At 54.5% G+C, this 25,024-nt stretch overlaps 4 protein-coding genes across 6 annotated transcripts in view; 3 read left to right on the top strand and 1 right to left on the bottom strand.

Moving 5' to 3' along the window:
- The first annotated feature begins 1,272 nt into the window (after positions 1-1,272).
- Positions 1,273-4,434, top strand: PROB1 (proline rich basic protein 1). The gene has a single exon (XM_057539672.1). It carries the CDS (start codon positions 1,320-1,322, stop codon positions 4,419-4,421), a length of 3,102 nt encoding a protein of 1,033 aa, XP_057395655.1. The 5' UTR covers positions 1,273-1,319; the 3' UTR covers positions 4,422-4,434.
- A 10-nt stretch (positions 4,435-4,444) lies between these two features.
- MZB1 (marginal zone B and B1 cell specific protein) lies at positions 4,445-9,813 on the top strand. The gene is made up of 5 exons (XM_057539675.1): positions 4,445-5,452; positions 7,025-7,224; positions 8,107-8,231; positions 8,585-8,695; positions 8,786-9,813. The coding sequence occupies exons 2-5, from the start codon at positions 7,054-7,056 to the stop codon at positions 8,940-8,942; spliced, it is 564 nt and encodes a 187-aa protein (XP_057395658.1). The 5' UTR covers positions 4,445-5,452; positions 7,025-7,053; the 3' UTR covers positions 8,943-9,813.
- Positions 9,814-9,950: 137 nt separating this feature from the next.
- Positions 9,951-24,910, top strand: SLC23A1 (solute carrier family 23 member 1). 3 transcript variants are annotated; one of them, XM_028163981.2, is made up of 16 exons: positions 9,951-10,566; positions 11,660-11,721; positions 12,343-12,477; positions 12,917-13,074; positions 13,812-13,900; positions 14,073-14,140; positions 14,309-14,490; positions 14,622-14,742; positions 15,003-15,159; positions 15,481-15,628; positions 16,403-16,508; positions 16,738-16,891; positions 16,985-17,128; positions 17,636-17,731; positions 20,589-20,855; positions 24,421-24,910. In XM_028163981.2, the coding sequence occupies exons 1-15, from the start codon at positions 10,242-10,244 to the stop codon at positions 20,834-20,836; spliced, it is 2,193 nt and encodes a 730-aa protein (XP_028019782.2). In that variant the 5' UTR covers positions 9,951-10,241; the 3' UTR covers positions 20,837-20,855; positions 24,421-24,910. The 3 variants fall into 3 exon arrangements, with proteins under 3 accessions (XP_028019782.2, XP_007172303.2, XP_057395656.1); XM_007172241.3 differs by lacking the exon at positions 9,951-10,566 and having other exon boundaries at positions 16,762-16,891; XM_057539673.1 differs by lacking the exons at positions 9,951-10,566; positions 11,660-11,721; positions 12,917-13,074 and having other exon boundaries at positions 12,396-12,477.
- PAIP2 (poly(A) binding protein interacting protein 2) overlaps positions 22,858-25,024 on the bottom strand; it is a 21,090-nt gene continuing 18,923 nt past the window's right edge. Inside the window, exon 4 of the mRNA XM_007172242.2 lies at positions 22,858-23,865. Coding sequence (XP_007172304.1) covers positions 23,809-23,865 — 57 coding nt within the window. The 3' untranslated portion in view covers positions 22,858-23,808. The remainder of the gene's footprint in view (positions 23,866-25,024) is intronic.

Below are 25,024 nucleotides of genomic sequence, written 5' to 3'. Positions count from 1 at the left end.
CAAGAACGTTGTACCTGTGAATCACATTTGCACCTTCTTACACTTCTCCCAAACAGCTTATTACTCTGCACAAATGGAGGAAGGGGAAAGGACAATGGTGTGTTCTGTGTATGTGTGTGTGTGTGTGTGTGTGTTTTTCTTCTGCTGTGTCTATTTTTAAGGTGGGGTAACAGTGTGTGAAGGGGCTATGACGTGCTCAAGTTGCATATGCAGGGCTGGATGTGATGGACAGGCTTGATCCTCTCAGAAGCCATCACTAATGTGCCCTAGGTGATCAAGGGGACACCCCAGGCAGGGGTCCCACTCAAGGGAGGCTGAGTCAGATTTGTCAAGTCTAGCCTTTCCTGGGTCAGTGTGAGAATGAATGCGTAGGAGGGGCCAGTGCTCTTGCTCCAGGGCCAGCTGGGGCCTGAGTCATAGCAGGACCTTGAAGCCAGAAGTTTAAGGGCAAGTGGTGCCCATTGTCATTGTCCCAGGAGAATGACAGGTGGTGGCTGCTTCCCCATCAGCACTTGTCCCCAGGGCAAGTCCTGAGGTGGCAGGGGCTGGAATGAGGGCCTTGTGAGTGCATGGGGGAGCACAGAGCTATTCTTGCCTCAGAGGGGCTTTAGAGAAGGGACCAGAGCTACCCCAGAGGTTCCTAAGAGATGCCACATCAGCATCTGGGACTTGTTCTGGCAGCCTGAAAAGCTAGAACTGTCCCCTCGTCCCCTCCAGCCTAGGTTTCCACTAAGGGCAGTGGGTCCAGCCAGGGACAGCAGTTTTTTGAGGCCCCAGTACAACTTTTGGAGTGGGGGGAGCCCTCCAAGCCATGCTCCTCTATCAAAGGTGAGGGGGGGATGCACCCTTATGAGCTCTAGCGACAGACTATGGGAGGGCCAGGGAGGAGGGGTGCACTGCAGTGATAAGACACGGGGTGCTGACATAAAGATGAAATTGTTAGCAAGACCTGAGTTGTCTGGTCTCCTGGCTCACACTCTGATCCACATGCCATAGTGCTTGATCTCAGGCAGGTCCCTGCTTAGCCTCCGTTCCGTCACCTGTGATGGATGAGTGGAGTTGGGCCTAGCTCCTGGGTACAAGTTGGATGCCTGCCCTCCCCTCACCTTCCTGTCAACCAAAGCCTGGAATGCCACCCCAGGCTCTCCGGCCGTGCGGGAGAAAGGGTCTGGGAGGGTAGGACCCAGGGCCCAGGTCTCTCTGGCTGCCTACGCCGCTGTCTCGGGAGCGGACGCGGCCGCTTTAAGGCGCGGTGACCCCCACGGCACCCGCGGGCGGGGCGGGGACAGTGCGGGCTTCCGCGGCACCAGCGGAGGCGAATGCGAGGGAGAGAGTGCGCGGCGTCCGGCCCCAGCATGCTGACCGCGTTCGCCCCGCCAACCCTGCCCGGGCTCCCAGGGCGGCTGCCCGCCGCCCCCGCGCGGCGCCAGGACTCCTCCAGTTCGTCAGGCTCCTACCACACGGCTCCGGGTTCTCCAGAGCCCCCGGACGTTGGGCCGGACGCGGAGGGCAGGGCGAATTGGCCCACGGTGGCCCCTGTGCTGGGGGAGGGCGCGCAGCCTCGCCTGTCCGTCAGCGCCCAGAATAGCCGCCAGCAGCTCGGGCCCGGCTCGGGTTTCCCGCGAGGCCCGGCCTCGGGCCCGCGGCCACCCCAGCCCCAGCTGCGCATGCTGCCGTCGGGGGAGATGGAAGTCATCTTCGGCGCCGGGCCCCTGTTCAGCCGTTCCGACGCGGAGGATAGCGAGGTGCAACAGCTCACGACGCGGACCTTCCGCAGCCTCTCTCCGCCCGGCTCCGCGTCTCCCATCCCTGCCGAACCGCAGCCCCAGGGCCCCGACGGTGGCTCCCGCTGGGCCACCTACCTGCAGCTGCGACCCCGCGGGCCGAGTCCTGCCACCCCAGCGCAGTTCGAGTGTGTGGAGGTGGCGCTGGAGGAGCGTGCCGCGCCTGCCAGGCCCCGGACGGTGCCCAAACGTCAGATCGAGCTGCGCCCCCGGCCCCGGAGTCCCCCACGGGAGGCCAGCGCGCCGCCCCCGCGACTGTTCCTGCGCACCGGCTCCCTGGACGAGTCTCTGGGCCGCCTGCAGGCTGCCGCGGACCTCGTGCAGACGGCGCTGGCCAGAAAACTGAGTCCCGCGACCCCTGCCCCAAGCAGCGCCACCTTCGGACCCACGGTACCACCAGAGCCTGCGACCCCGGAAACGCCCCGCAGTACTCGAGTGGCCCTGGAGGAGGCCAGGTCTCGGCCACCTCGTGTGCATTATAGTTCAGCCCCCGCCAGGGCCCCACGACCGTGGCCTAGCCTCCGTGAGCGCGCAATTCGGCGCGACAAGCCCGCGCCCGGGACCGAGCCGCTGGGTCCAGTTAGTTCCAGCATCTTCCTGCTGTCTGGGGAGAAGATCCAGGAGGCGCACTACCAGGAACCCAAGACTCGGTTCCCGCGAGAGACTCCGGATCGAACCGTCCTGAGGGCACAGAGTCCTTCTTCCCAGTCTAGGGCCCCCCGGGAGGTTTCGAGTAAGGCTGTGAGACCGAGGAGCCCATCCCCGCTGTGGCAAGCTCCAAATGGGACTGTGCGGGGTCCTCGTTGCCCCTCGCCCCAGAACCTGTCCCCGTGGAATAGGGCTATCCAGAAGGTGAGTAGCCCGTCGCTCCCCGAGGCATCCTCCGCATGGGGAAATCAGGATGCTGCTGTCACTGAAACTGTCAGCAGAAAGAGCCCTTCCCCTCCGACCCTTTCCCAGTGGAATCAGGGTGTTGCCAGTGCAAGAAGCCCATCCCCCGAAGCTCCTTCCTCGTGGGAGGTTCCGCATGCGGCAGGTGGGGATACAGTTGAGGGGAGTAGGAGCCCGTCTCCGCCAACCTTGTCCTCATGGGAGACTCCAGATCGTCCTACTGGGACGTGGAGCCCATCGCCCCAAGAGACGTGGGACTCCACAGTGCAGAGCTCAGCGGTAGTGTCTACGCGGGAAGCTATGAATGGCGTAGCCCAGGAGGAACTGGTGCCACCCACGCCATCTGCACCCGAGACTCCAGAGCTAACAGAGGCGCAGAGTCCGTCCACGCGGGAGATGCCGGATCTTGCCTTCCGAGGCAGCCAGCTGTCGCCAGCGGTGGCTGCACCCCAGCTGCCCCTCAGTCGCCTCGTGGGCACCCTGGATGCCGATGCGCGCCCGGAAGCCTTGGGCTCTGGAGAAGCGGCCTCGGGACGCCCGCGCGTGGCCATTCCGCGGCCCCGCGACGTGCGCAAGATGGTGAAGACCACATACGCGCCAAGCTTCCCGGCAAGCACCCCAGGCTCAGGGCTGCCTGCGCCTCCTGCGGAACCCCGCGGGGAGGAAGGCGGCGCATCCAAGACACAAGAGCTGCAGGCACCGCGGGCCCCCGCCCCGGCTCACTACACTTCCGTTTTTCTCAAGGACTTTCTGCCGGTCGTGCCACACCCCTACGAGACCCCAGAGCCAACCCCAGACACAGTCCCCCGGGACGTTACGCAGCCCAACGGGGTCCTGCGGCGGAGGGCAGAGAACAGCACGGCGAAACCCTTCGCGCGCACTGAGATCCGCCTGCCTGGTGCCTTGGCCTTAGGCCGCCGGCCGGAGGGAACCCAGGGAGTTGTGGTGCGCGGTCCTGGCGGAAAGAACAGGGATGCAGAGCCCCAGCGCCTGGTCCCCGACGACAAGGGTCGTACCAGCCCTCTAGGCGGCGCTCGCACATCACCCCAGAAGTCGCCGATAGGGCCGGCAGGGACCCAACCTCCCGGACCGCCCCGCCCCAGCTCCCCGCAGGCGCACCCTAACTCGAGCCCTGGAATAGCACCGAAACAGGAGACGCCGCCTATGGCCCCTGAGCCCGCGATTGCGGTCCAGTCGCCCCTCCCGCGGGAGCCCCAGGCGTCCGCTGGCAGAGCGGCCCCGCCCCAGGCCCGCGCCGCCTCGGCGCCTCCCATGGACCGGTCCCCGGAAGGCCCCTCCCAGGGGGCGCGCAGGCCGCCCGGGGCCGCGCACCCGGGGAAGGTCCTGGTGGACCCAGAGAGCGGCCGCTACTACTTTGTGGAGGCGCCGAGGCAGCCTCGGCTGCGGCTGCTCTTCGACCCCGAGAGCGGGCAGTACGTGGAGGTGCTGCTGCCACCCTCGCCCTCGGTGCCACCCCGCCGCGTCTACACCCCGCTGGCCCTGGGCCCCGGCCTCTACCCGCCTGGCTATGGGCCTATCCCTGGCCTCTCACTGCCACCATCCCCGGGTCCGCCGGCCTTCAGCGGCCCCCAGCTACCCTGGGCCTCCGAGGCGGGGCCCCTGGACGGGATGTACTACCTGCCAGTGAGCGGGACCCCCAGCCCCGCGCCTCCTCTGCTCCTCTGTGCTCCACCCTCCAGCTTGGGTCCCGCCCAGCCGAGCAAGGGCTCCTTGTTCCCCGTGTGAGGCCGCAGGGCCTGATCCCCATGGTGTTGGGGCCCATTAATGGCCTTGGAGGTTCTGGCATCCAGTCCTGTGCCCTCTTTTCCTTCTTTCACCTCTTTCTTTTACCCATCTCATGCAGTCTTCAGACCAGAAGTTACCTTCAGAGTGCTTATCTGAGACCCCCAGCGCTGATGGAGCTGGAGCTCAGGAAATGGCTGCCTGTTTCCTCCCCCGGACAAAATCGTATACCCCTTTCCCAAGCATTCCCAGAGTGTGGTGTGTTGGAGGGCTGTGTGTGTGTGTTGTGGGATGAAAAAAATGCAGAACGTGAGAGTTGTGAGTTAAGTTTTATTTGGGGCAAAATGAAAACTATAAGCTTGGGAGACAGCCTCTCAGCACTGAGGAACTGCTCTGAAGAGGTAAGTGGGGGAAGTCAGTATATATGTGGGTTTGGTGAAGGGGCATACAGGCAATCAAGCACACATTTTGGCAGAAGGTTGCTGCTAGTCACAAGGAGCAGATGTCCATTAATGATTTTAGTGCTTTTCTAGTTATGAGAAGATGCAAGAAATTGGGCTCATAAAATCTTCTCCTGAAAATATCTGACTATCTAAAGGCCTTTTCTGCCAGTTTTTCCCAGAGCACAGAGGGCCTCATTCCTGATCTCTGCCCAGAACTCCTTTCAGCGTGTATTGAAGGTCAGCGATTGCACTGGCTAGTGATTTCATCCTTGTAGAGGCAGATGGCAAGTGACAATTTTTAGTTGGTAGTGTGAGAAATCCCAGGACATGGCCCCAGAAGCCGACCTGAGGGGGTGATGGGGTTCCTCAGGGGCAGCAGGAAATGGGAGTTGCAGGGGACAGGGCTGCCCCCAGAGGTAGTGAGCTGTCTGTGTCTCCCTGAAGGTGGGCCCAGCAGAGGTGGAGCAGGCTAGTGAGCACTGATGGGATGAAGAGAGAAAGACACTGGCTATCAAATCTGTTACTCTTTGCAAGAGGATCTGAGCCTTGGCCTGGGAGGCTGCAGGGGAGAGTGGCTAGTGCAGGCCCTAGGTGAGTCTCATCTGAGAGAGGGAGCTGCGGGGACAGGTGGTGGAGGTGGAGAGGGAAGTAATACGGGAGGGGCCCTGGAGGGTCAGCCCGGGACTTGGGGTGGGGGGACTGCGGGGAAGGTGGGGAGGTGACTGTAGTCTCCAGCTGGGAGTACCACCCCTCATTCTCCCCTCAACCCCAGCCTCTGACTTGGCTTGTCTTAAGCCCTCAGAGCTGAACTGGCTGGTCCTGGGGTTAGGAGTGGAGGTTCCAGCCATTCCTACCGAGGGTGGGGGACAGATGAGTGCGTCATCAGGAAAGACTTAAAAGCAAGGAGGATGGTTGAGCTGTTGTCCCAGAGGAGACTCTTGACCTCTCTGGGTGGGGTGGAGGGTGGGTTAGGGCTGGCAAAAGAAGGGATGCCCCTGTGAGGAGCCCTCATCTGGTTCCACTGCCCTAGTAACAGGTGTGGCAACCATACCTAGGGAGGGGCTGGCTCTGCAGGCTGGCCACAGCATAGGAAGGGACAGGACCCAGGGCCTGTGTTCCAATTGCCTTGAGATTCCAGGAGCTTCTGAGGAGAGCAGAAGGAGATGCATGGTGTGGGAGGTGCTCTGCGTGGGGGTCTGTGTAGAGTTCTGAGTGAAGTGGCTGGGCCTTGCGGAACTGGTATGTGATGTGATGAGTTTGGGGAAGAACAGTTACCATTAGAAGCAGTGTCAGGGATGGAGATCAATGCCTTCCTTAAGTTCCAGGCCTCTGGGGGGCCTGGATCCCTTGGAGTCACTGCTCCCTTGCCTTGAACTGGAAGCTGACTGAGAGAACTATGAGTCAGAATAACCTGGACATCTTTCTGTGGCTGGAGATGCTGGTCCTGATGGCAAGGAGGGCCCTGGGCCACTCCTGGGCCCCTCACCGCATTGTGGTGTGCAATAAATTGCTGACCCAATGGCCACTATGGCTGGAACAACTGGTGTAAGGTGTCTGATTTCCTGCTGCGGTCCCTTAACACCCCCAGACTGCCCTTCCATGCCTGGGTGTGGCCTGGGGGAGGGGACAATGTGTGTCTTTCATACACTGTGGCGTCCCTGCCTCAGTGAACTTGCCTCTCAGGGAGGGAGCCTTGGCTGGCAACCACGCCTGGGGCCTCATTTCTCCTAGTGGCTGAGTGGCCAGTGGGCCTTGGGGTCAACCAGGCTTGGGTTCCAATCTCAGCATAGCCCTTCTAGCTGTGTGGCCTTGGATTTGTCACTTTTCTCTGAACCTTTGTGTCCTCAGGGGTAGATTTAAGATGACAGTAACCAGCCACCTCCTTCCCCGAGGGGCTCAGCAGAGTGCCTGCCATATGCTCAGGTCCCAGGACATGAGAGCTATCAGCCACCATGTGTCCTCGCCCAGGCCCAGCCCCTCTCCTTGCCTCATTGGCTGGAGGCGGGGTCCCACGAGAGGAGGTGCGCGAGTGGTGTCTCCAGGGCCCTGGGGGAAGGGAGAGAACGGCAGGGTGAGGTGTCGGTTCCCCATTGGTCTGGGGCAGGCTCTCTGCAGCAACCCCCACTGCGCGGACACACGTGCACCCCTGCACCCCAACCACAGCCCTGCTTGCTGAGCCAGCTCCACAGACCATGAGGCTGTTGCTGCTGCTGCTGCTGCTGGGGGCCTGGACCATCCCAGGGGGCCTTGGGGACAGGGCCCCGCTCACAGCCACCGCCCCCGAGCTGGACGATGAAGAGAAGTTCTCAGCTCACATGCCTGCTCACCTTCGCTGTGACGCCTGCAGGGCGGTGGCCTACCAGGTGAGCCCCCCACCCCCTCGCCGCCCCGCCAGCAGTTCTCTTGCCCCTACCCAGGCCCCCACCCAAGCCAGACCCCTCCATCTACCTCAGATTCCACCGCTGGCCTTGGATCCCCAAACACCCCCCACCCCCCCCACCCAGGCATCGAGCTAGACTCAGGCTTCCATGATATTGCCATCTTCACCTCACCGGCACCAGCCTGCTTCAGTTTACCTATCTGTCTGCCCAACAAAGAGCAGGCGACCTCTGGGACACCAGGGAGTCACTAGCTTGTCCTCTCGGACTCCTCCCTTACTAGGACCACCCTTAAGTCTGGACTCCTTCCCAAAGCATGACTGGGGAGCATTGGTGTATGTGTACACGTGTGCATGTTTGTCGATCCCATGAGTCCATGAGCATATGTGTGTCTTGAGTTCACATACAAATCTGTCACGCATGCCTGAGTACATCTTGTGTGTGTCTGTGTGACTGTGTGCACGTGCACGTGCACACACACGGGGGCTATGAGTACACGTGTCACTGAAGACTGGGAGGTTTTTTTTTTCTTTCCTTGTTCTTGTGGTTTCAAATGGTGTGTGCTGATGGGCAGGTGTGCCCTGGGGGAGGGGCCTCAATGCCCAGGCCTAATTCTCCACCTCAGTGTTTCCCACCCACGCACCCACCCCCCGTCCCAAGGCAGCGGATCCTGCCTCAGCTGGCGTGGTCCCAGCTTTCTGGACCTGGGCGAGGGCCGTGAACCCTGCCTCACAGGTGCTTCCTGCTCAAAAGGCTCCATTGCCTCGTTCTTTCTCAGAGACCCAGGCTTCTGTTCTCCCCCCCATCACCCCTCCTTTCACGCTGAGCAGTTCTGAAGCCCTGGTTCTCAACCCCTCCTTGTTCCAGATGTGGCAGCACCTGACAAAGGCAGAGACCAAGCTTCACACCCTGGACTCCGGGGGCCGTGGCAAGCTGAGCGAGTCGGTATACACAGACGTCCTGGACCGGAGCTGCTCCCAGACCTGGCAGGGGTGAGTTGAAAATCTGGCCCCTGCCCCCCTCCTCCAGGGGCAGGCTGATGAGTGGGGCTTCTCATTCTCCCACTCACACACCACACACACTCCACTAGGGCTCTGGCCCAAGGGTGGGGACTGGCTGGGACAGAGTCTGAGCTCTGGAGCTGGGAGCAAGTAGAAGGGTGAGGTGGCCAGGAGACAAGGTTGCTGTGTGACTTTGGGCCAGGAGTTTCCCCTTTCTGGTCCTCAGTTTTTCAGCAAGGAGGATCAGAATCTGGGCACTAAACTTGGCAGATGCCCAGTGTGCCCAGCTTCATGTGGTGACGGGCTCCACTAATGCTGTCTCCCTCTCCTCCCACTGCCTCCAGCTACGGAGTTGGAGAAGTGGACCAGGTGAAACGTCTCATGGGCCCAGGACTTAACAAGGGGCCGGAGCCAAGCATCAGTGTGATCATCATGGGGGCGCCGTGGCCCACCAGGTGATGACTGGAGGGTTGGGGTGGGATGGAGCCTTGGTCTGCCCCACTGTGGGCCGGGCAGAGTCTGAGGCTCCTCCTGGGCTCCCCTAGGCTCTCCAAGACATGCTTTCACTACCTGGGGGAGTTTGGAGAAGACCAGATCTATGAATCCCACCAACAAGGTCAAGGGGCCCTGGAGGCATTGCTGTGTGGAGGCCCCCGGGGGGCCTGCTCAGAGGAGGCACCAGTCACAAGGGCAGAGCTCTAGTCCAACTCCTCCTTCCCCTTCCTGGTCAGCCCCTAAAGGGAGCTGGGCTTCCTCTGGATCTGTCCCCTCCTTTCAGCAGGCTGCCTGGAGGGCGGGGCGGCCTTGTTCTTCTGTGCTGCCACTCTCCCTCCCTCCTCCAGCTTCTGGGCCCTGGGGCCTGGGGGGCGGCCAAGACCTTCCCCTCTGGACTCAAATAAAACCAGTGACCTCGAATCCTTCTCTCTGCAAAAGGTGCTTGGGGGGCTGGGAGGATAGACATTGGTGTTTCTGCTGATGTCCCTCCTAGAGAGGGCCAGATACACGTCCCCACAATTTCCCAGAGGTAAGTGAGATCTGTCATGGCTGGAAATGTGAGTGAGCTGTCAAAGGCATATGGAACCAGCTATCTGAACGGTTGAAACCCCAGATCCCTCATGAGAGAAAAGAAAAAGCCAAGGAAAACTCCATAAGCAGGCTGCCTGTGGACATACCCACTGCAACCACTGCGTGCTACTGTGCCCCTCCCAGAACACTAGTCTTCCTGGGTCTACACCCAGCAGCTGCTCACTTTCTAGACTCTGCTTCTGAACCCAGCTAGCATGGTTGAGCCCTCGGTGCTCAACTGGGACAGGGCAGGGCAGGGCAGGGGTCCAGGAACAGGCTGGATTCAGTATCTTGGCTCTACGTCCTGCTCTCCCCAGAAATTCTCACCTGGGGCCCTTTTCTTAGAAACGGAGAAAAGAGCTCCACCTGGTTCGCACCTGAGTCTGGGTATCTGGGGTCAGTGGTGCTACAGCTTACAGTTTCATTTGTGTCTCTGATCCTCCGAAGCCCTGGAAAGTGGACAGAACAGACACTCTAATACCCTGTTGACAGGTGCAGAAACTGGGGCCCAGACAACAAAAGAGGCTCAGGCAGAGTCCCAGGCTGAGCAGTGGCAGGGCTGGGAGGGGATTCAAATTTGGGGAGTGGGGGAAGGTTAGGGCTGGAGGAATGGGGGTGTCCCAGGCAGGCCCTTACCACTCTGCACCCCAACCCCCTACGTTCCATCACCTGTTCCCCATCTGCCTGAGGCCCCTCCTCCTGGCCCTCAGGAGAGAACTCTTAAGCACCAGGAGAGCCAGGGCCCAAGGAATTGGCTGAGCAGTCAGTAGTATCAGGTGTGGAGCCGGGAGCCCGTGACGTGCACCTGCGTGGCCCTGTGTTTTTGTGGAATGACTTAGAGACACTTTGCATCAGAGGCTAGGTGCTCCGGGTCCATTTGTGTGATTGCGTATCAGACCATGTGCAACTTCCCGGCTTTGTCTCCATGTGTGTGGTATGTGGTTTGGGTTGATTCGAGGGTCCAACGGACAATGTGTGGAAGGGGTAGGGCTGTCTCCCCAGCCCCTGGGAAGTACCAGGGAGGAGAGGGTGCGGAGGAGAGTGCCGAGGAGTAGAGGCTTCGAACTGGTCAGATGCCTTTGGGAACCTGGGAGCAGGAGCCAGGAATTGAGAGGAGAGGACAAGTGGACAGAGGAACGGGCTGGAGGCTGGACAGGCCGTCGGATTCGGGGCTGTGACATGAAGCTGCTACCCAGCTGGACAGCGGTGCTGCGGGGGAAGCCTTGGGGCAGGGCCTGGCCATGGGCACAGCGACCCACAAGTAGGTGGACCCTAATGGGGTTGGGGCAGCACAGAAGGGAGCAGAGCCAGGGACCTCAGGCCCAGGCCCCACCGGCTGAGGACCCTCAGCCCCTGGGCTCTCCCCAGCCCCCAGGAGGGGAAGACAGGCCGGGCCCAGGCCGGCTTCAGTGGCTGCGTGGCAGTCACGCAGGAACCAGTGCTTAGAAAGGCCCCACAAATCAGTTTAATGCTCTGCTGTTGCTGTTTTTAAATTTATAATACTTTTGCAACAGGGGCCCCAGATTTTCATTTTGCACTGGGTCCTACAGATTACGTAGCCGGTCCTGACTGGGAGGGGAAGGGAAGGAATCCTTGTCCTAACACAGAGGACAGACAAGACCGGGCTAGCCTCGGCATCTCTTTCTCCGGAGGCCCATCTGTTCTGTGCCTCCGGGACCCTGAGGGGCGAGCGGAGGTGGTGGGGAGGGTAGCCCTTTCTGACATTTAATGTATAATTAACAGTGTGGGCTCAGTAGTTCAGGCCAACCTGAATTTTTGGAATGGTTTTCTAAAACCTTGCTACCTGTGTGGCCTTGGTCAGATCACATCTCCTAAATCTGTTTCCTCAGCTGTAAAAGAGGTTAATGGCACCCAGCGCCTGGGGTTAAACATGACAATACTCAGATGTTGCTTGGCACGCAGTTGTTCCTAAATAACGAGATGGGTTATGATGATGATAATGATTAACTTTTGATTAATAAGCGGGGAAAAGCCTCATTCAGAGTGTACCATAATATGTGCCCATTTTCACTCCCTTTCCTCTCACCTCACCCAGGGCCCGGTAAACTTCCAAGGCCGTCCGCTCCTCACCCCCACTCCAGCCCTCTCTCAGAAAATACCTGTCCCGTGCCCAGGTTCAGGTGCGGGCAAGGGAGGGTGTGCTCGGGAGGTAAATGTGGCAGAGGCTTGGGCGGCCTTATCCGCTATGGCCGGAGTTAATACGTTACCGGGGCCTGGGCCCTCCTTTCGCAATCAGTGCTGGAGATCTGGTTACAGATTTACTTCGAACAATGTCGGCTATGCGGATTAAAGTCCTCCTTGGCCTTCGTAAAGCCATCCCTTCTTCTCCTCAGGAACTGCTCACAACTGTGCCCCAAAGATGAGGGCCCAGGAGGACCCTGAGGGCCAGACACAGGTGCTGGGGAATGAGGGGAGCGGGTGGGGGCAGGGTGGGGCTGGGGGCCTGAGCAGTCCTGCTCCCTGGGAGGGCAGAGACAAAGGTTCTGATGAACTGGATCAAGAGTGACTGTCCCAGGTGGAATGTGGTAGTTGGGGGAGGGGGTGGGGTGGCAGTGGGGTGAAGGAGACTTCTTCTTTGGGACTGGCTCACTCCAGCTTGGGGGCCGGCAGGGGCCCAGCCTACCGCCCCATTAGTGACACTCCAAGGACCTCTAAGGGACAGAGGGGGGACCAGAGTATGTCCAAGAGGGCCTGTCACAGTCTCCAGCCCTCTTGGCCTCCTCTCCTGGTGCCCCCAGCCTTGTGACGTATGGGTCGGTTCCCTTGGCTAGAAGGCCAGGTTCTGAGGGCTCCAGGAGCCAGTACAGCGGACTCATCCCTGCACAAAGCAGCGTGAGGTGGGAGCCAGGTGTAGCCAGGCCAAGGGGTAGCTGGGTGGATGTGCATTGAGGGAGGGTGGGGACCCCATTCTGAGGAGCTGACAGGCCACTCGGGCTACCTAATTGATTCTGAAGCAGAATGGACTTTTCTGGTTCCCATCACTCCACGCTGAGTTACTTCTCTCTGCTGCCCCCAGCATGAGTCCCTGGGCTCAGCAGGGACCTCCACGAAGGACCCCCCGACGGCCCTGTGCAAAGAGCCCAAGTCTGACATGTTGTACAAGATCGAGGATGTGCCGCCCTGGTACCTGTGCGTCCTGCTGGGCTTCCAGGTGGGCGTCTCCCCAGGGCCTTCCCACCCCCGCCCTGCCTGCTCCCCAGCCCCCTCCCTGGCCAAAGAGGTCATCTTGGGTAACAGGAAGAGAAACCTAAGGTCAGAAGCAGTGACTGTCACCAAGCAGGGGTGGGGAAGAGGCTTGATGGGGCCTGAAAGGGATGAGGTATCACCTGCCAGGCGGAGTGCCGGTGACAGGGAAGGGGACCCACTCCACAGAAGCTGCAGGAATAACTTGGGGGCAGATTAGTAACCCCCAGAGAGGTGAGCAGTCGCTCTGTGGGAATGCCTTATGGGAGTATCAGTCCTGGGCGGGCACACTGGCAGGGTCGGCACGGGCTCAGGCCCACTGAGGCAGGCGTGAGGACTGTGAGGGTTCCCCTGCCTCCCTGTGAGCTCCGTGGGCCCTGCCTCATGCACTCTCCCCACACCCCTAGCATTACCTGACCTGCTTCAGTGGCACCATCGCTGTGCCCTTCCTCCTGGCTGAGGCGCTGTGTGTGGGCCGTGACCAGTACATGGTCAGCCAGCTCATTGGCACCATCTTCACCTGTGTGGGCATCACCACCCTCATCCAGACCACACTGGGCATCCGGTGAGCTGCCCCACTCCCACCTCTACCCCACCCCACGTAGACACACACGCAGTGATCCACACAGCAGGAGCAGTCTCAGAGGACTCTTGTGGGACAAGAAAAGCTGCTGTCTGTCCCCACCTGCTGCTTCTGCTTCCAGACCAGCCTTAGAGCCAGGCAGCTGGGGTCCCACCCTGGACCCCTGGTGTTCCTCAAGGAAAGGGAACGTGCCCTAGCTGGGCTCTCCTCCGTTAAGCCTTACTCTGGGTAATTGGGACCTCTCACTCCCCTGCTGCCAGGGCTTGTGTGGGCCTCTTCAGTGGTCCGTCCTCCTGGGGGCCCCCTGCCCCCGCGTGCACAGTCCTAGGTCTGGGTGGCCTAAGGATGGTCATTTGTATGGTGGGAAGATGAAGGAAGGTTGTGAGTGGAGCTTGCATGCAGGAGCTGAGCTGTCCACTTCCGTGCACGTGTCCCCTCACAGTGCAGGAGCTGGTGCTGAGAAGGAAAGGGAGCAGGTTGTGAACCAGGGGCTCCATTTGTTTTCTTTCTTAGGCCCCCAAAATGTTACAGAGTCCTGCCTGGGGCCTCAGTGACTTCCCTCTGTTCTGCCCTTGACTTTGTTCCTCTGTGTCTCTGTCCCTGTGTGTGATTCTCCCTGTGCCTCGCTCTGTGCCCCTCCCTCCCCATCTCCCCTGTCTCTGTGTTCCTGCCTCCCCACCTCCTACTCTGTCCCTGCTGCTCTGTGCCTCTCTTTCCAGGCTGCCGCTGTTCCAGGCCAGCGCCTTTGCATTTCTGGTCCCAGCCAAAGCCATCCTGGCCCTGGATAGATGGAAATGCCCTCCAGAAGGTGGGCACATTTCTGGGGACTGCACTGGAGAGGGGAGCCCCAGGAGCCCAGAGGTCTGGGCGACTGCTCCATGTCCATACCCCAAGGTGCCTTCAGGGCAGCGTCTTTACTTTCTCTCTGTCTCTGTTCCCTGTGCGTGCGTGTGTGTGTGTGTTCCTGTCTACACCCCCAGAGGAGATCTACGGTAACTGGAGTCTGCCCCTGGATACCTCTCATATTTGGCACCCACGGATACGAGAGGTGGGTGTGCACGTGAGCTAGAAGAGACCTGGACTTGAGGGTGGGACTAGCTGGGAGGGAAGGCCACTGCTGAATTGGGGGATATGAGGACGTGGTCCAGGACCTTTTTTTTAACATAGAGGTCATGGCTTCTACATAGTGACTTATAGCTGATCTTTGCTTTTCCAGGTCCAGGGTGCAATCATGGTGTCCAGTATGGTGGAGGTGGTGATTGGGCTGATGGGGCTGCCTGGGGCCCTGCTCAGTTACATTGGGCCTCTTACAGTCACCCCCACTGTCTCCCTCATTGGTCTCTCTGTCTTCCAAGCTGCTGGTGACCGAGCTGGCTCCCACTGGGGTATCTCAGCTTGGTGAGTGGGCACCAGGTCTGATCCTTGCCCAGCCCCAGTCCCTCAACCCCTTCGTGTCCTGCCCCCTTAGCCTTGGCTCTTGCCCCCTGCCCGGCCTACCAGCCGTTTTCTCTTTGTGCTTCTGTCCCCAGCTCCATTCTCCTGATTGTCCTCTTCTCCCAGTACCTGCGAAATCTCACCTTCTTGCTGCCTGTCTACTGCTGGGGAAAGGGCCTCACTCTCTTCCGCATCCAGATCTTCAAGATGTTTCCCGTGAGGAGCTGACAGGCGGTTCGGGCTGGGGCTAGGGCAGGGGCTGGACCTATGTCCAGGGCCAAGGGCAGGGGAAAGGGCGGGGGCAGCAGGGGAGCTAGAGGCAGAGATGAGGTCCTAGCCAGGGATGGGGGCTGGGGTCTGAGCTGGGGCTGGGGCACAGGCTCGGGCTGGGGCTAGGGCTAAGGTAGGAGCTGGTTAGCCTGGGCCAAGACCTCCTGGGCCCTCAGTGCAACCCTCACACCCCACTCCCACTTCAGATCGTGCTAGCCATCATGACCGTGTGGCTGCTCTGCTATATACTGACCCTGACGGACGTGCTGCCCTCAGACCCCACAGCCTACGGCTTCCAGGCACGAACAGATGCCCGAGGCGACATCGTGGCTATTGCTCCCTGGATCCGCATCCCCTACCCCTGTGAGCAACCCCATCTGGGCCCCTCTGCCTCCAACTGAGACCATCAGTGAGGCCCCTGGTGACCCCAGTCCAGCTGATGACATAACAAGTATTAGCTGCACATTTATAGTGTGCCAGGCAGAGTGGTGGTGTACTCAAAGTCTCACTCCAGCTTTATGACTCTAAGTGACCCCAGATAAGCTCCCACAACTGTATAGCTCCCACCCCAGCTTGAGATCTCTTTACCCCTTCCCCTGCTCCACCCAAGTACTGCCTAGTCCACTCCCTGACCCACCTAGGAACACTCATTGCATCCATCCTCCCATCTCCCTGTTGATACAGGTCAGTGGGGGCTTCCCACAGTGACTGCGGCTGCTGTCCTGGGAATGTTTAGTGCCACATTAGCAGGCATCATTGAGTCCATCGGAGATTACTATGCTTGTGCCCGCCTGGCTGGCGCACCACCCCCTCCAGTGCACGCTATCAACAGGTATGCCCACCTGCCCTCCCCAGTATCTCATCCCCTCAAGGGTCACTCAGGAAGCAAATGTACGGACAGAACTGAATCCCAGAGGTGGGGGACAAGGAGTTGGGCAAGTCACTAACTCTCCAGGACAGGTTCTCCTTACTTATGAAATGGAGATGCTCTCATCACTCACTCTGTGTTGCGAACAGCTGAGGAGACAACGAAGTCTGAGGGAAACTACAGTCACTGACAGCCTTCCATGTGTCTAGCTCTTTCTTTCTCTCTTTATTTATTTATTTATTTATTTGGCTGCACCGGGTCTTAGTTGCAGCACATGGGATCTTTTTAGTTGCGGCATGCGGGCTCTTAGTTGAAGCATGTGAGAGCTAGTTCCCTGACCAGGGATGGAACCGGGGCCCCCTGCATTGGGAGCGCAGAGTCTTCACTGCTGGACTACCAGGGAAGTCCCCATGTGTCTTGCTTTTGATGTGCGTTCTCTTATGCAATCCACTAATGGCTCTGTAAGACAGGTACTCTTAATATCCCCATCTTACAGACGAGGAAATTGAAGCCCAGAATCACCTAAGGATTAAGTGCCAGGGCAGTGGGACTAGCATTCAGACCTGGGCTCCTGGCTCCCAGACCCACCTCTGGCCTGGAGTGGGGAGTACTATGGACAGATAGTTGCAGCTCACACAGCCCTAGAGACTCTGGCCAGGCTGGACAGGGCAATGGGAGGACACAAGCCAGGCTAGAGCATGGACCAAGGCCCCCACCCCACTTGCCCTTTTCTTACAGGGGTATCTTCACCGAAGGCATCTGTTGCATTATCGCAGGGCTGCTGGGCACGGGCAACGGGTCCACCTCATCCAGCCCCAACATTGGTGTCCTGGGGATTACCAAGGTGCCACAACTAGCCAGAGCAGCACAAAGCTGCGCCCCCATTCCATGTGCCGCAGGCCCCACCCCAAACCTGTCCCTACTTTGGCCTAGCCCCACCCTGCCTTTGACAGGCCTCGCCCTGCATCATGCTCAGACCCATATGTACCTTGCTCTTATAACAGGCCCCACCCACCAACTGCGCCCTTCCCCTCCTGCAACTAACCCCACCCAACTTCACCCCCTGGGTCTAGCCCCACCCCTTGGCTCACTGGCAGGTGGGTAGCCGGCGCGTGGTGCAGTATGGTGCGGGTATCATGCTGGTCCTGGGCACCATTGGCAAATTCACGGCCCTCTTCGCCTCGCTCCCTGACCCCATCCTAGGGGGGATGTTCTGCACCCTTTTTGGTGAGTGTTGTGCGTGCTTTTGGGGCGTGGTCGCCGTGTGGTGGAGCCCACCCAGCCTGCGCAGAGCCTCCAGCGGTTCTCTTGTGCTCTCAGGCATGATTACAGCTGTGGGGCTGTCTAACCTGCAGTTCGTGGACATGAACTCCTCCCGCAACCTCTTCGTGCTTGGATTTTCCATGTTCTTCGGGCTCACGCTGCCCAATTACCTGGACTCCAACCCGGATGCCATCAACACAGGTGCCTCCACCTGTCTTACCTGTCTCAGGGTGGGGGAGGTGTGGTGGGCTCGACTCTGAGCATAGCCTCTTCCCTCAAAGGCTCCACACAGCCAGAGCCACAAATCCTGCCCATCTCTGGATGTTAGCAGCTGAGAGGCTAATTAACAGCTGTCCTTTACTAAGACACTTTCTGTGGACAGGTATGAGCTTTACATATGCTCATTTAATTTTCACAACAGCTCCATGAGACAGATACTATTACCATCTTCATGTTACAGGTGAGAAAAGTGAGGTTCAGAGGGGTTAAATGATTTGTTGCAAGACAAGTAGCAACCAGCAAAACTGGGATTTGAATCCAAGGATGGGAGAGGCAGAGGTGTATAATCTTGAAAGTCAAGGTTTTGTACTGTTCCATCTCTGTGCCTGCTCGAGGAAGTCAGCAGGCTGCACCAGTGTGGAGAAAGTCTCTGAGCTCTGTTCTCCAGATGGGGCCGTGACACCCATTAGCCTTTGGCCTGTTCCACAGGCATTCCTGAAGTGGACCAGATTCTGACTGTGCTGCTGACTACGGAGATGTTTGTGGGTGGGTGCCTCGCTTTCATACTGGACAACACAGTGCCAGGTATGGGTCAGCCCTGGGAGGGGAACAGAGAACTAGGTTGGACTCAGAGGCAGTCCAGCAGATGTCTCCTGAGCCGGAGCTGTGGCCAGGTCAGATGCAACGCCTCAGGCCCTGCAGGGAGAAGCAGGAACAGATGGGCCGGAGGGAGAGACCACCAGCCTGATAGAGGCACAGGCTTCCCTCTTAGTCTTGAAGAGGGTGTGGCTAGGAGAGACATTCCGGGGCCCTGTAAAGTGTTTCTTTTCCATTTCTTTGTTGCCACTGGGTTGAGGGTTGCCTTTGCTTTCTTAGAGTAGGACAGATGGAAATGTAGCATCAGTATGTTGGCAAAACTCACTCCAAATATGCCAGTGACTTGTCATGCTGGCTACTAGAAGAGCCCCTAACATTTCTCTTTGGTGTCAGGGCTTTTTACAGGGATCATGGAGGATACTTTGTGGGGTCCCTGAGAATCCTCCTGACCCATGTTTATGTGCCCAGTAAATATATAAAAACTAAATGTCACCAGGTGCTCTCAATAGTAATTAGAATAGTTAGCATTTACCAAACATTTATGGGTCAGGCATGGAGCTAAATGTCTCATTTCATCCTCAAAAACTATCCTGTGAGGCAGAGACTATCAACACCATTTTATATGAGAAAAAAGAATCAGAGGTTAGGTGACTCACCGAAGGTCACAACACTTGCTGATTTAAAACGCTGCAAATTTGGGATTTAAACAAGTCCATCTGATGCAGTTAGTCCAAGGCCTGTGTCCCAGCCACTCCACCACACTGCCTCTGCTAGAGAGTTTCAGGGGAACTGTAAGATCAAGGAAAGCTCCGTAGAGACAGGGGCTAGATTGCATCAGTCCACAGAGGTGACAGATGGAGGGTGACAGCTCTCCATCTTCTGCGACTTAACAGCCTAAACATAGCTGACCCTGCTTGCTTTCCCCTCTCTGAAGACACAAGTGTCTATTCCGAGCACAGGAATCAGAGGCTGGCTATGCACAGCTGGTGGGTTAGAGTTTGGGCAGAGAAGGGCCAGGACTCCTTGGCACTTTCAGGGATGTTAGATAGCATCAGATGAGGGAGCTTTTGGTAGCAGCTATCACTTGGATGGATGGGTGATACCTGACCATGGTACCCCCCTCGCCCACCAGAGGAAGCTGAGGTGGGACCTGGAGAAGCCCATCCTGTGGACATGAGACAGGGAAGTGGCAACCTCAATGCCTAGGGAATCCAGGGAGATGGAGGGCATCTGGGTGGGCAGCTGTACAGAGGGGTTTGTGATTTGGGCAGCTGGATTAAGCTACCCAGATGTTAACAGCCTCAGAGTGCCTGAGTTCCTCACATCTCTATCCTTCAACCCAACTGCCCATCAGCAACCATCCCTGCCAATGGTCAATGTATGTATTATGCTACATAATCTTCAACAGTCCTTCAATGTGCATGATGAGGAATCTGAAGCTCAGAGTGGTTAAATCACTTGCCTAAGGTCACACAACCTGGTCTCAAGCCCAGGTCTGGCTGGCTCAGAACCTTGTCCTCAACAATGGAATTGCAGAGCTTTATTCTGTAAGATGGGTACATTTTGCTGATAGACCACTTTGCATTTGCTCTTACTCTTTACCTACCCACAGACCAACCTTAGAGGGGCAGTAAGTTTAGTTCAGCAAGTGCTACTGGAGCAAGCATGGCCCTGAGTTAGACACTTAAGGGTAAAAACCGTTGTCAACAAGACAGAAAGTAAAACTGGGTTTAAAGCAATTTAGAGCAATAAGGTGAATGAGCCTGGGCTGGAGTCATCTGGAGGGCTTCCTGGATGATTCTGGATGGGGCCAAGGAGATTAGGACTTGGAGAAGCACTGGAGAAGGCACCACAGGTAGGGATGTGGAGGGGAGGCGAGGGAGCGCCAGGCTGGCTCGTGTCCCAGCAGTGGTGAGGAGTGGGGCCATCAGTCACCTCAGTCCTGTGCCACAGCTGCAGCTCTTCTCCCTCCACTCTGCCCACCTGTGCTCTTTGTGCAGTCAGGCCCAGTTCAAACAGTACCTCCTCCAAGTGGTCTTCTCTAAGGACCCCAGCCCTCCCTCAGTGCCCTCTCCTCTGAGACTTAGGGACACATTTGGTTTCTCTACTCATGGGGCTTTTCAGCCTGGGCTGCCAACGTGTGGAAATCTTTGCACTAGATTTACACTGTCTCACAGTCTTTGGTCAACCCCAGCCCTCTTGTGAAAACCTCAGAGAATTCACACATCCCTCCCATACCTCCTAAAGAAGATTTCCCCTAGTTGTAAAAAATCTCTCTTGCGTATTCCTACCACCAACAAAGATTTTACTTAGCTTGACTTTCTGAAGTTTGTATTATAAAAACAAGAGTTTATTTTCCAAATATGGAATCATAAGATTGAATATTAATACTGATTACAGTGTTTCAAAATATAACTTCCTGCCCTCACAGCAGTCTGAGCATTATTTGGTCCCCACTGGCCCAGCAGACACCAGCCCCTTACTCGAGATGTAGGCCGACAATTAACCGTCTGCCTGCCTTCTTCATCATAAAATTTTGTGTAATAGTGCCTATACACCTCCCACCAATGTTTCAAAGAAATTAGATAATGAAATAAAAGCACTTAGCACAGACCATGGCACACTGTAGATACACAATAAATACTAATTACATATAACCAGTATCCCTTAGGGTTCCCTAAAGCTCTAGCCAAGTTAGGAGCTGAGAAATCACAGATTCAACTTTTCAGGACCAGAGAATTGAGAATCAAGACAACTCTGGAAGTCTACCTTATGACTAGGTTATGGGAAGGGGAGGTAGCAGAGGATTGCTGGCTCTGTAAGTGACCCCACTGTCCTCTTCCAGGAAGCCCAGAGGAACGAGGTCTGATACAGTGGAAAGCTGGGGCCCATGCCAACAGTGAGATGTCTACCAGCCTGAAGAGCTATGACTTTCCCTTTGGGATGAGCATGGTAAAAAGAATTGCCTTTCTGAAATACATTCCTATCTGCCCAGTCTTCAAAGGATTTTCTTCAAGGTCAAAAGACCAGCTTCCAGTTCCAGAAGATACCCCACAAAATACAGAAACTGGGTCGGTGTGCACCAAGGTCTGAAAAACTGCACCCAGGAAAGGTAGGATGTCTGTTAGTCTATGGCTTTTGTGGGAGGGTTGAAAAATCACAACATTCTTATGCTTTAACCAAAGAGAAAACAAAGTACTCAGTTTCCATTTCTGTGACCTATTTCAATGTTTTCAATCAGAAGGCATACTGCGTAAAAAGTCAGTATACATATGTGGAACTCCTTAGCCATTTTATAGTGACAGTGGAAATTCCCAACAGCTGTGGGCCAGTAACCTTGTAGGAGGTTACAAGTATACTGAAATATTGATCCCTTTGGCCTTTGGTTATCTGGGCTGATACTGGGTCAACTGGAGCCCATGAGCCATAAACTCTAGCTACAGGCAGCCTCATCCTTGCACTCCAGTATGATAAATTACACTTTATGACATAGAAAAGGTTGAGAAGTAACTGACATAGCACAAGAATAGGAAAAATCCTCTCACATAAGGTGCCTTGTTTAAATAGTTGTAATAAAATAAAACCCCTACGGAACAGAATGACTTCAGTTACCCTAAAATTATGCCACATAGGCCCAGATGGGGTAATAATGTGTTTCAAGCCCTTAAAAAAAAATCAAAGTAGTTTTAATGTACACATTGCCTCAGACAGACAAGTTCCAACAAAGTGAGAGCTTAGCTTAGATGACTCCTTAATTGTAATAAGTCACTTAAATAGAACTTTCTATGTACCAGGGATTGTGTTAAGTGCTTGATGTGTATTAACTAATCACAAAATCCTGAGATAGGCTAGTCTTTGCTCTTTTCTTAATTAATTAATTTATTTTTGGCTGTGTTGGGTCTTCGTTTCTGTGCGAGGGCTTTCTCTAGTTGTGGCAAGCGGGGGCCACTCTTCATCGCGGTGCGCGGACCTCTCACTATCGCGGCCTTTCTTGTTGCGGAGCACGGGCTCCAGACACGCAGGCTCAGTAGTTGTGGCTCATGGGCCTAGTTGCTCCGCGGCATGTGGGATCTTCCCAGACCAGGGCTCGAACCTGTGTCCCCTGCACTGGCAGGCAGATTCTCAACCACTGCGCCACCAGGGAAGCCCCGTAGTCTTTGCTCTTAATCATTAGGTTACACTGTCTCTCTAATTCAAGTTTATAACCTCTAATTATACTGCATGATGATAATTTGGCAGTATGTGGAAATGAACTCATTTGCCCCCGTCTAGGCTCAGAGAAATGATCTGTAACCCTCATATACTTGGCAGCCTGCTGTGCCACTTGTGGTACTGAGCTGTTAGAGAACAGAGGGGACTGGTGGTATTATGGCTCCAAAAAGAATGAGAGCCAAGCAGGATCGTCTGCTTCAGTGTCTTAAAAAACCTACCTGTTTATTAGCTTAGTAAGGTAGCTATTAAAAAACACCAGGCACAGGTACTCACACCAAAGGACCCTAGGAAGAATGTGACCCAGAACTGACTAGATGGCCTTCTTAATATTGAGCCCTCCAAGCTCAAGAAAAACACAGAGGACATTATCAACGACTGAGTAGGGCCGTGGGGCAGAAATTGTATGTGGAACCAGGAAATTGCTAGTTGGTTGAGAGCCTACCCCAAATAAATATTAGCCACAAACCTATTATTAATTAGCTTGCGAGGGTGAAAAAGGGGAAGGTCCAGGTGAATCAAAACAGCAAACCAGTCCAATCAGAGCAGGAATGGTTTGTGAAGGGCAAAACTCAATGAAGGTTATACTACAGTAAGGTTACTGGCCAGCCAGAAAGTTTCTTAACATGGATATATATAATTGCCTTGACACTGCAGCCTGAGGTGATCAAGGTGGGCTACGGAAGGAGCTATGGAATTTATTTTACTGCTGTATTTTGGACAGACACTTATATAACAACATACTTGACACTATGGAATCTAATAATAAAGCCTACTCTCTCAGGAAATCTTAAAAAACCTAGAAATCTTGCTAGCAGGGCTGTCCTGAGGGACTGAGCCCAGGCTGAAGGAAGTATCACCACCGGAGAGTCTGTATTCCAGCACCAATAAACACAACCATCTGCTCAGTTCTACTATTATTTATTTTTTTAAATATTTTTGAAAAAATATAATTTTTTTACAATATTTTCAACTTAAACACTATTCACACTGAACACGTATGGCAGCTTAACCTACCCAAATAAGAAGTTTAAGAAGCCAAAACTGTTCTAGCTTTGTTAAAAGAAAAGTTGTGCTGCAGACTATTGTAGTGATGGTTAACAAAGCAAGGAAAAGCACCACTCAAATCATAGGTTACAATTTCTTTGTTCAATTGGATTATGGGTTGGTCAAATGTTAGACGTTACACAGGTATAGCTTTGATGCAATGACTCCTTAGAAGAGGATGCAATTCTCAAATCACATACTTTCTCAGATGTAACATTAGGCGAATTCAATATTTCTTACATGATAACATACCGTAAAAGCTAGGACTTTGGTTACAAAGGTTACAAGGTAGTGAACCTAAGACATACTTGTTTATAAAAAATTATTTCAAATTAACTAACAAGCCTTCATCAGAAAAAGGAGATTCTTTTTGATGGGGACAGATGCAAATTTAAGTCTGAACTGAGAAATTAACTACTAGAACTTAAATTTACTCATTTAAAAAAAGTTTAGACATTAACAAGTATTAGTTAACCCTAAGGGACCAGTTTAGTCTCAAAAAGGACAATTCACTAAGATTTAGAGGTCATTTAATTTGGTGCTTTGACACGTGACTGGTGCTTCTTTCCTCGCTGTCTTCACATCAAGCCATGGGGCCAATTCTATTTTCAGTAAATGTTTGACAGCTTTTTACTTAATAACAGTCTCAGCACTTTTATTAAGCATGCAAGACTAACAAAACTTTGGCAATGCATAAGTGTAACACAGTGACAAGAGAGAGCTTTTACAATTAAGTCTTCTAATACTGCCTTCACAGTGTGGAAATTGTGCTACATCCACCAAAAGAGAGCCCCGTCTACTCAAATATTTTAGTACTTCACCCCAGGAACAAACTCCTTTGCATTTGGATTCAGATTGCTCTTGACCTGGAAGATAAGTACATAAAAAAGCAAGTTCATTAACAGATAAGCTTCAGATACTCAGAAGCATTCAACCCAGATCCACATGCAAAAACATCTTCCAAAAATATAAGAAAAAGGCAAGAATTCAGATTGTAAGGTCAAACTTAAGTCAAAAAAAAAAAAATCCACGGCAGGGAAAGGAGGAACCAGATGTAAGCTACGTATATTATACCAAATTTTATCAACTTTCTAAAGAGAAAGCAGAAATTGAAATTAAATTTGCTTAAGTGTAATCAGAAACTCACTAACTTCACATCAACTAAAGGAGTGTCTCAGAACATGGAATTCTGTTCATTTAACTATGATACTTGACTTGCTATTTAAACAGTTTCATACTATGCAAAAATACTAAACAAGTGTTGAAATGATGATACAAGTGATTGGGGAATGGTTTATGGATTAATTTTACTTTATGATGCTCCTTGAAAATATGGAGTTGTCTTTCTACAACTGCTGTATTCTAATTCCCACAAAATATGGAGTTGTCTTTCTACAACTGCTGTATTCTAATTCCCACAGGTAGCATGGTATATAAGAGGAGAAGAAAACTGCATGGGGAGTCAGAAGACCTAAGTTGGAATCCCAGCTCTGCTAACTAACTTCTTATATAGGCCTGGATAAGTCACTCTCTGGGACTTTGTTTTTGCATCAGTTAGGGGAAGACTGGGCCAAAGCCTCTAAGAGCCTGAGAGACTTGTACCACCATTATTTTGTATTTCTAAATCTTTACTTTCCTAAGCAGATGTGTCAGCATATAGGAAATAGCTGGAAATTTTCCTCTACCACATCTTTGAATGCAAGTTGATCAAGACAAAAAGAAACCAGGACGGATTCCAGGGCCTGAAATGTAGGCATGCTGGCAGGATTTTAGATTGAATCTGAGCCCCCAGTATCACTTACTTCAAGACCAAAGCATATTAAACAACATGTTGGAGCAATAATTTAAGTTTCATAATTTATACACAACCATTCCCTTCTCTCAAGGGAAATAAATATATCTAAACTTTAAGAGTCTGAGGTTTAAATTTAAAAAGCAGTGTTCTTGAATGTCCAATCTTTTGGCAGCTACAAAAGAATGAGAAGGAATTAACCTCAAATAGACTGAGTCAAACAAACCAGTTTC

Source organism: Balaenoptera acutorostrata, chromosome 2 (assembly GCF_949987535.1).
Source record: "Balaenoptera acutorostrata chromosome 2, mBalAcu1.1, whole genome shotgun sequence".
NCBI classification, from domain to species: domain Eukaryota; kingdom Metazoa; phylum Chordata; class Mammalia; order Artiodactyla; family Balaenopteridae; genus Balaenoptera; species Balaenoptera acutorostrata.
The sequence above is the reverse complement of the archived record's forward strand: the minus strand, read 5'-3'. Positions and strand labels throughout refer to the sequence as shown.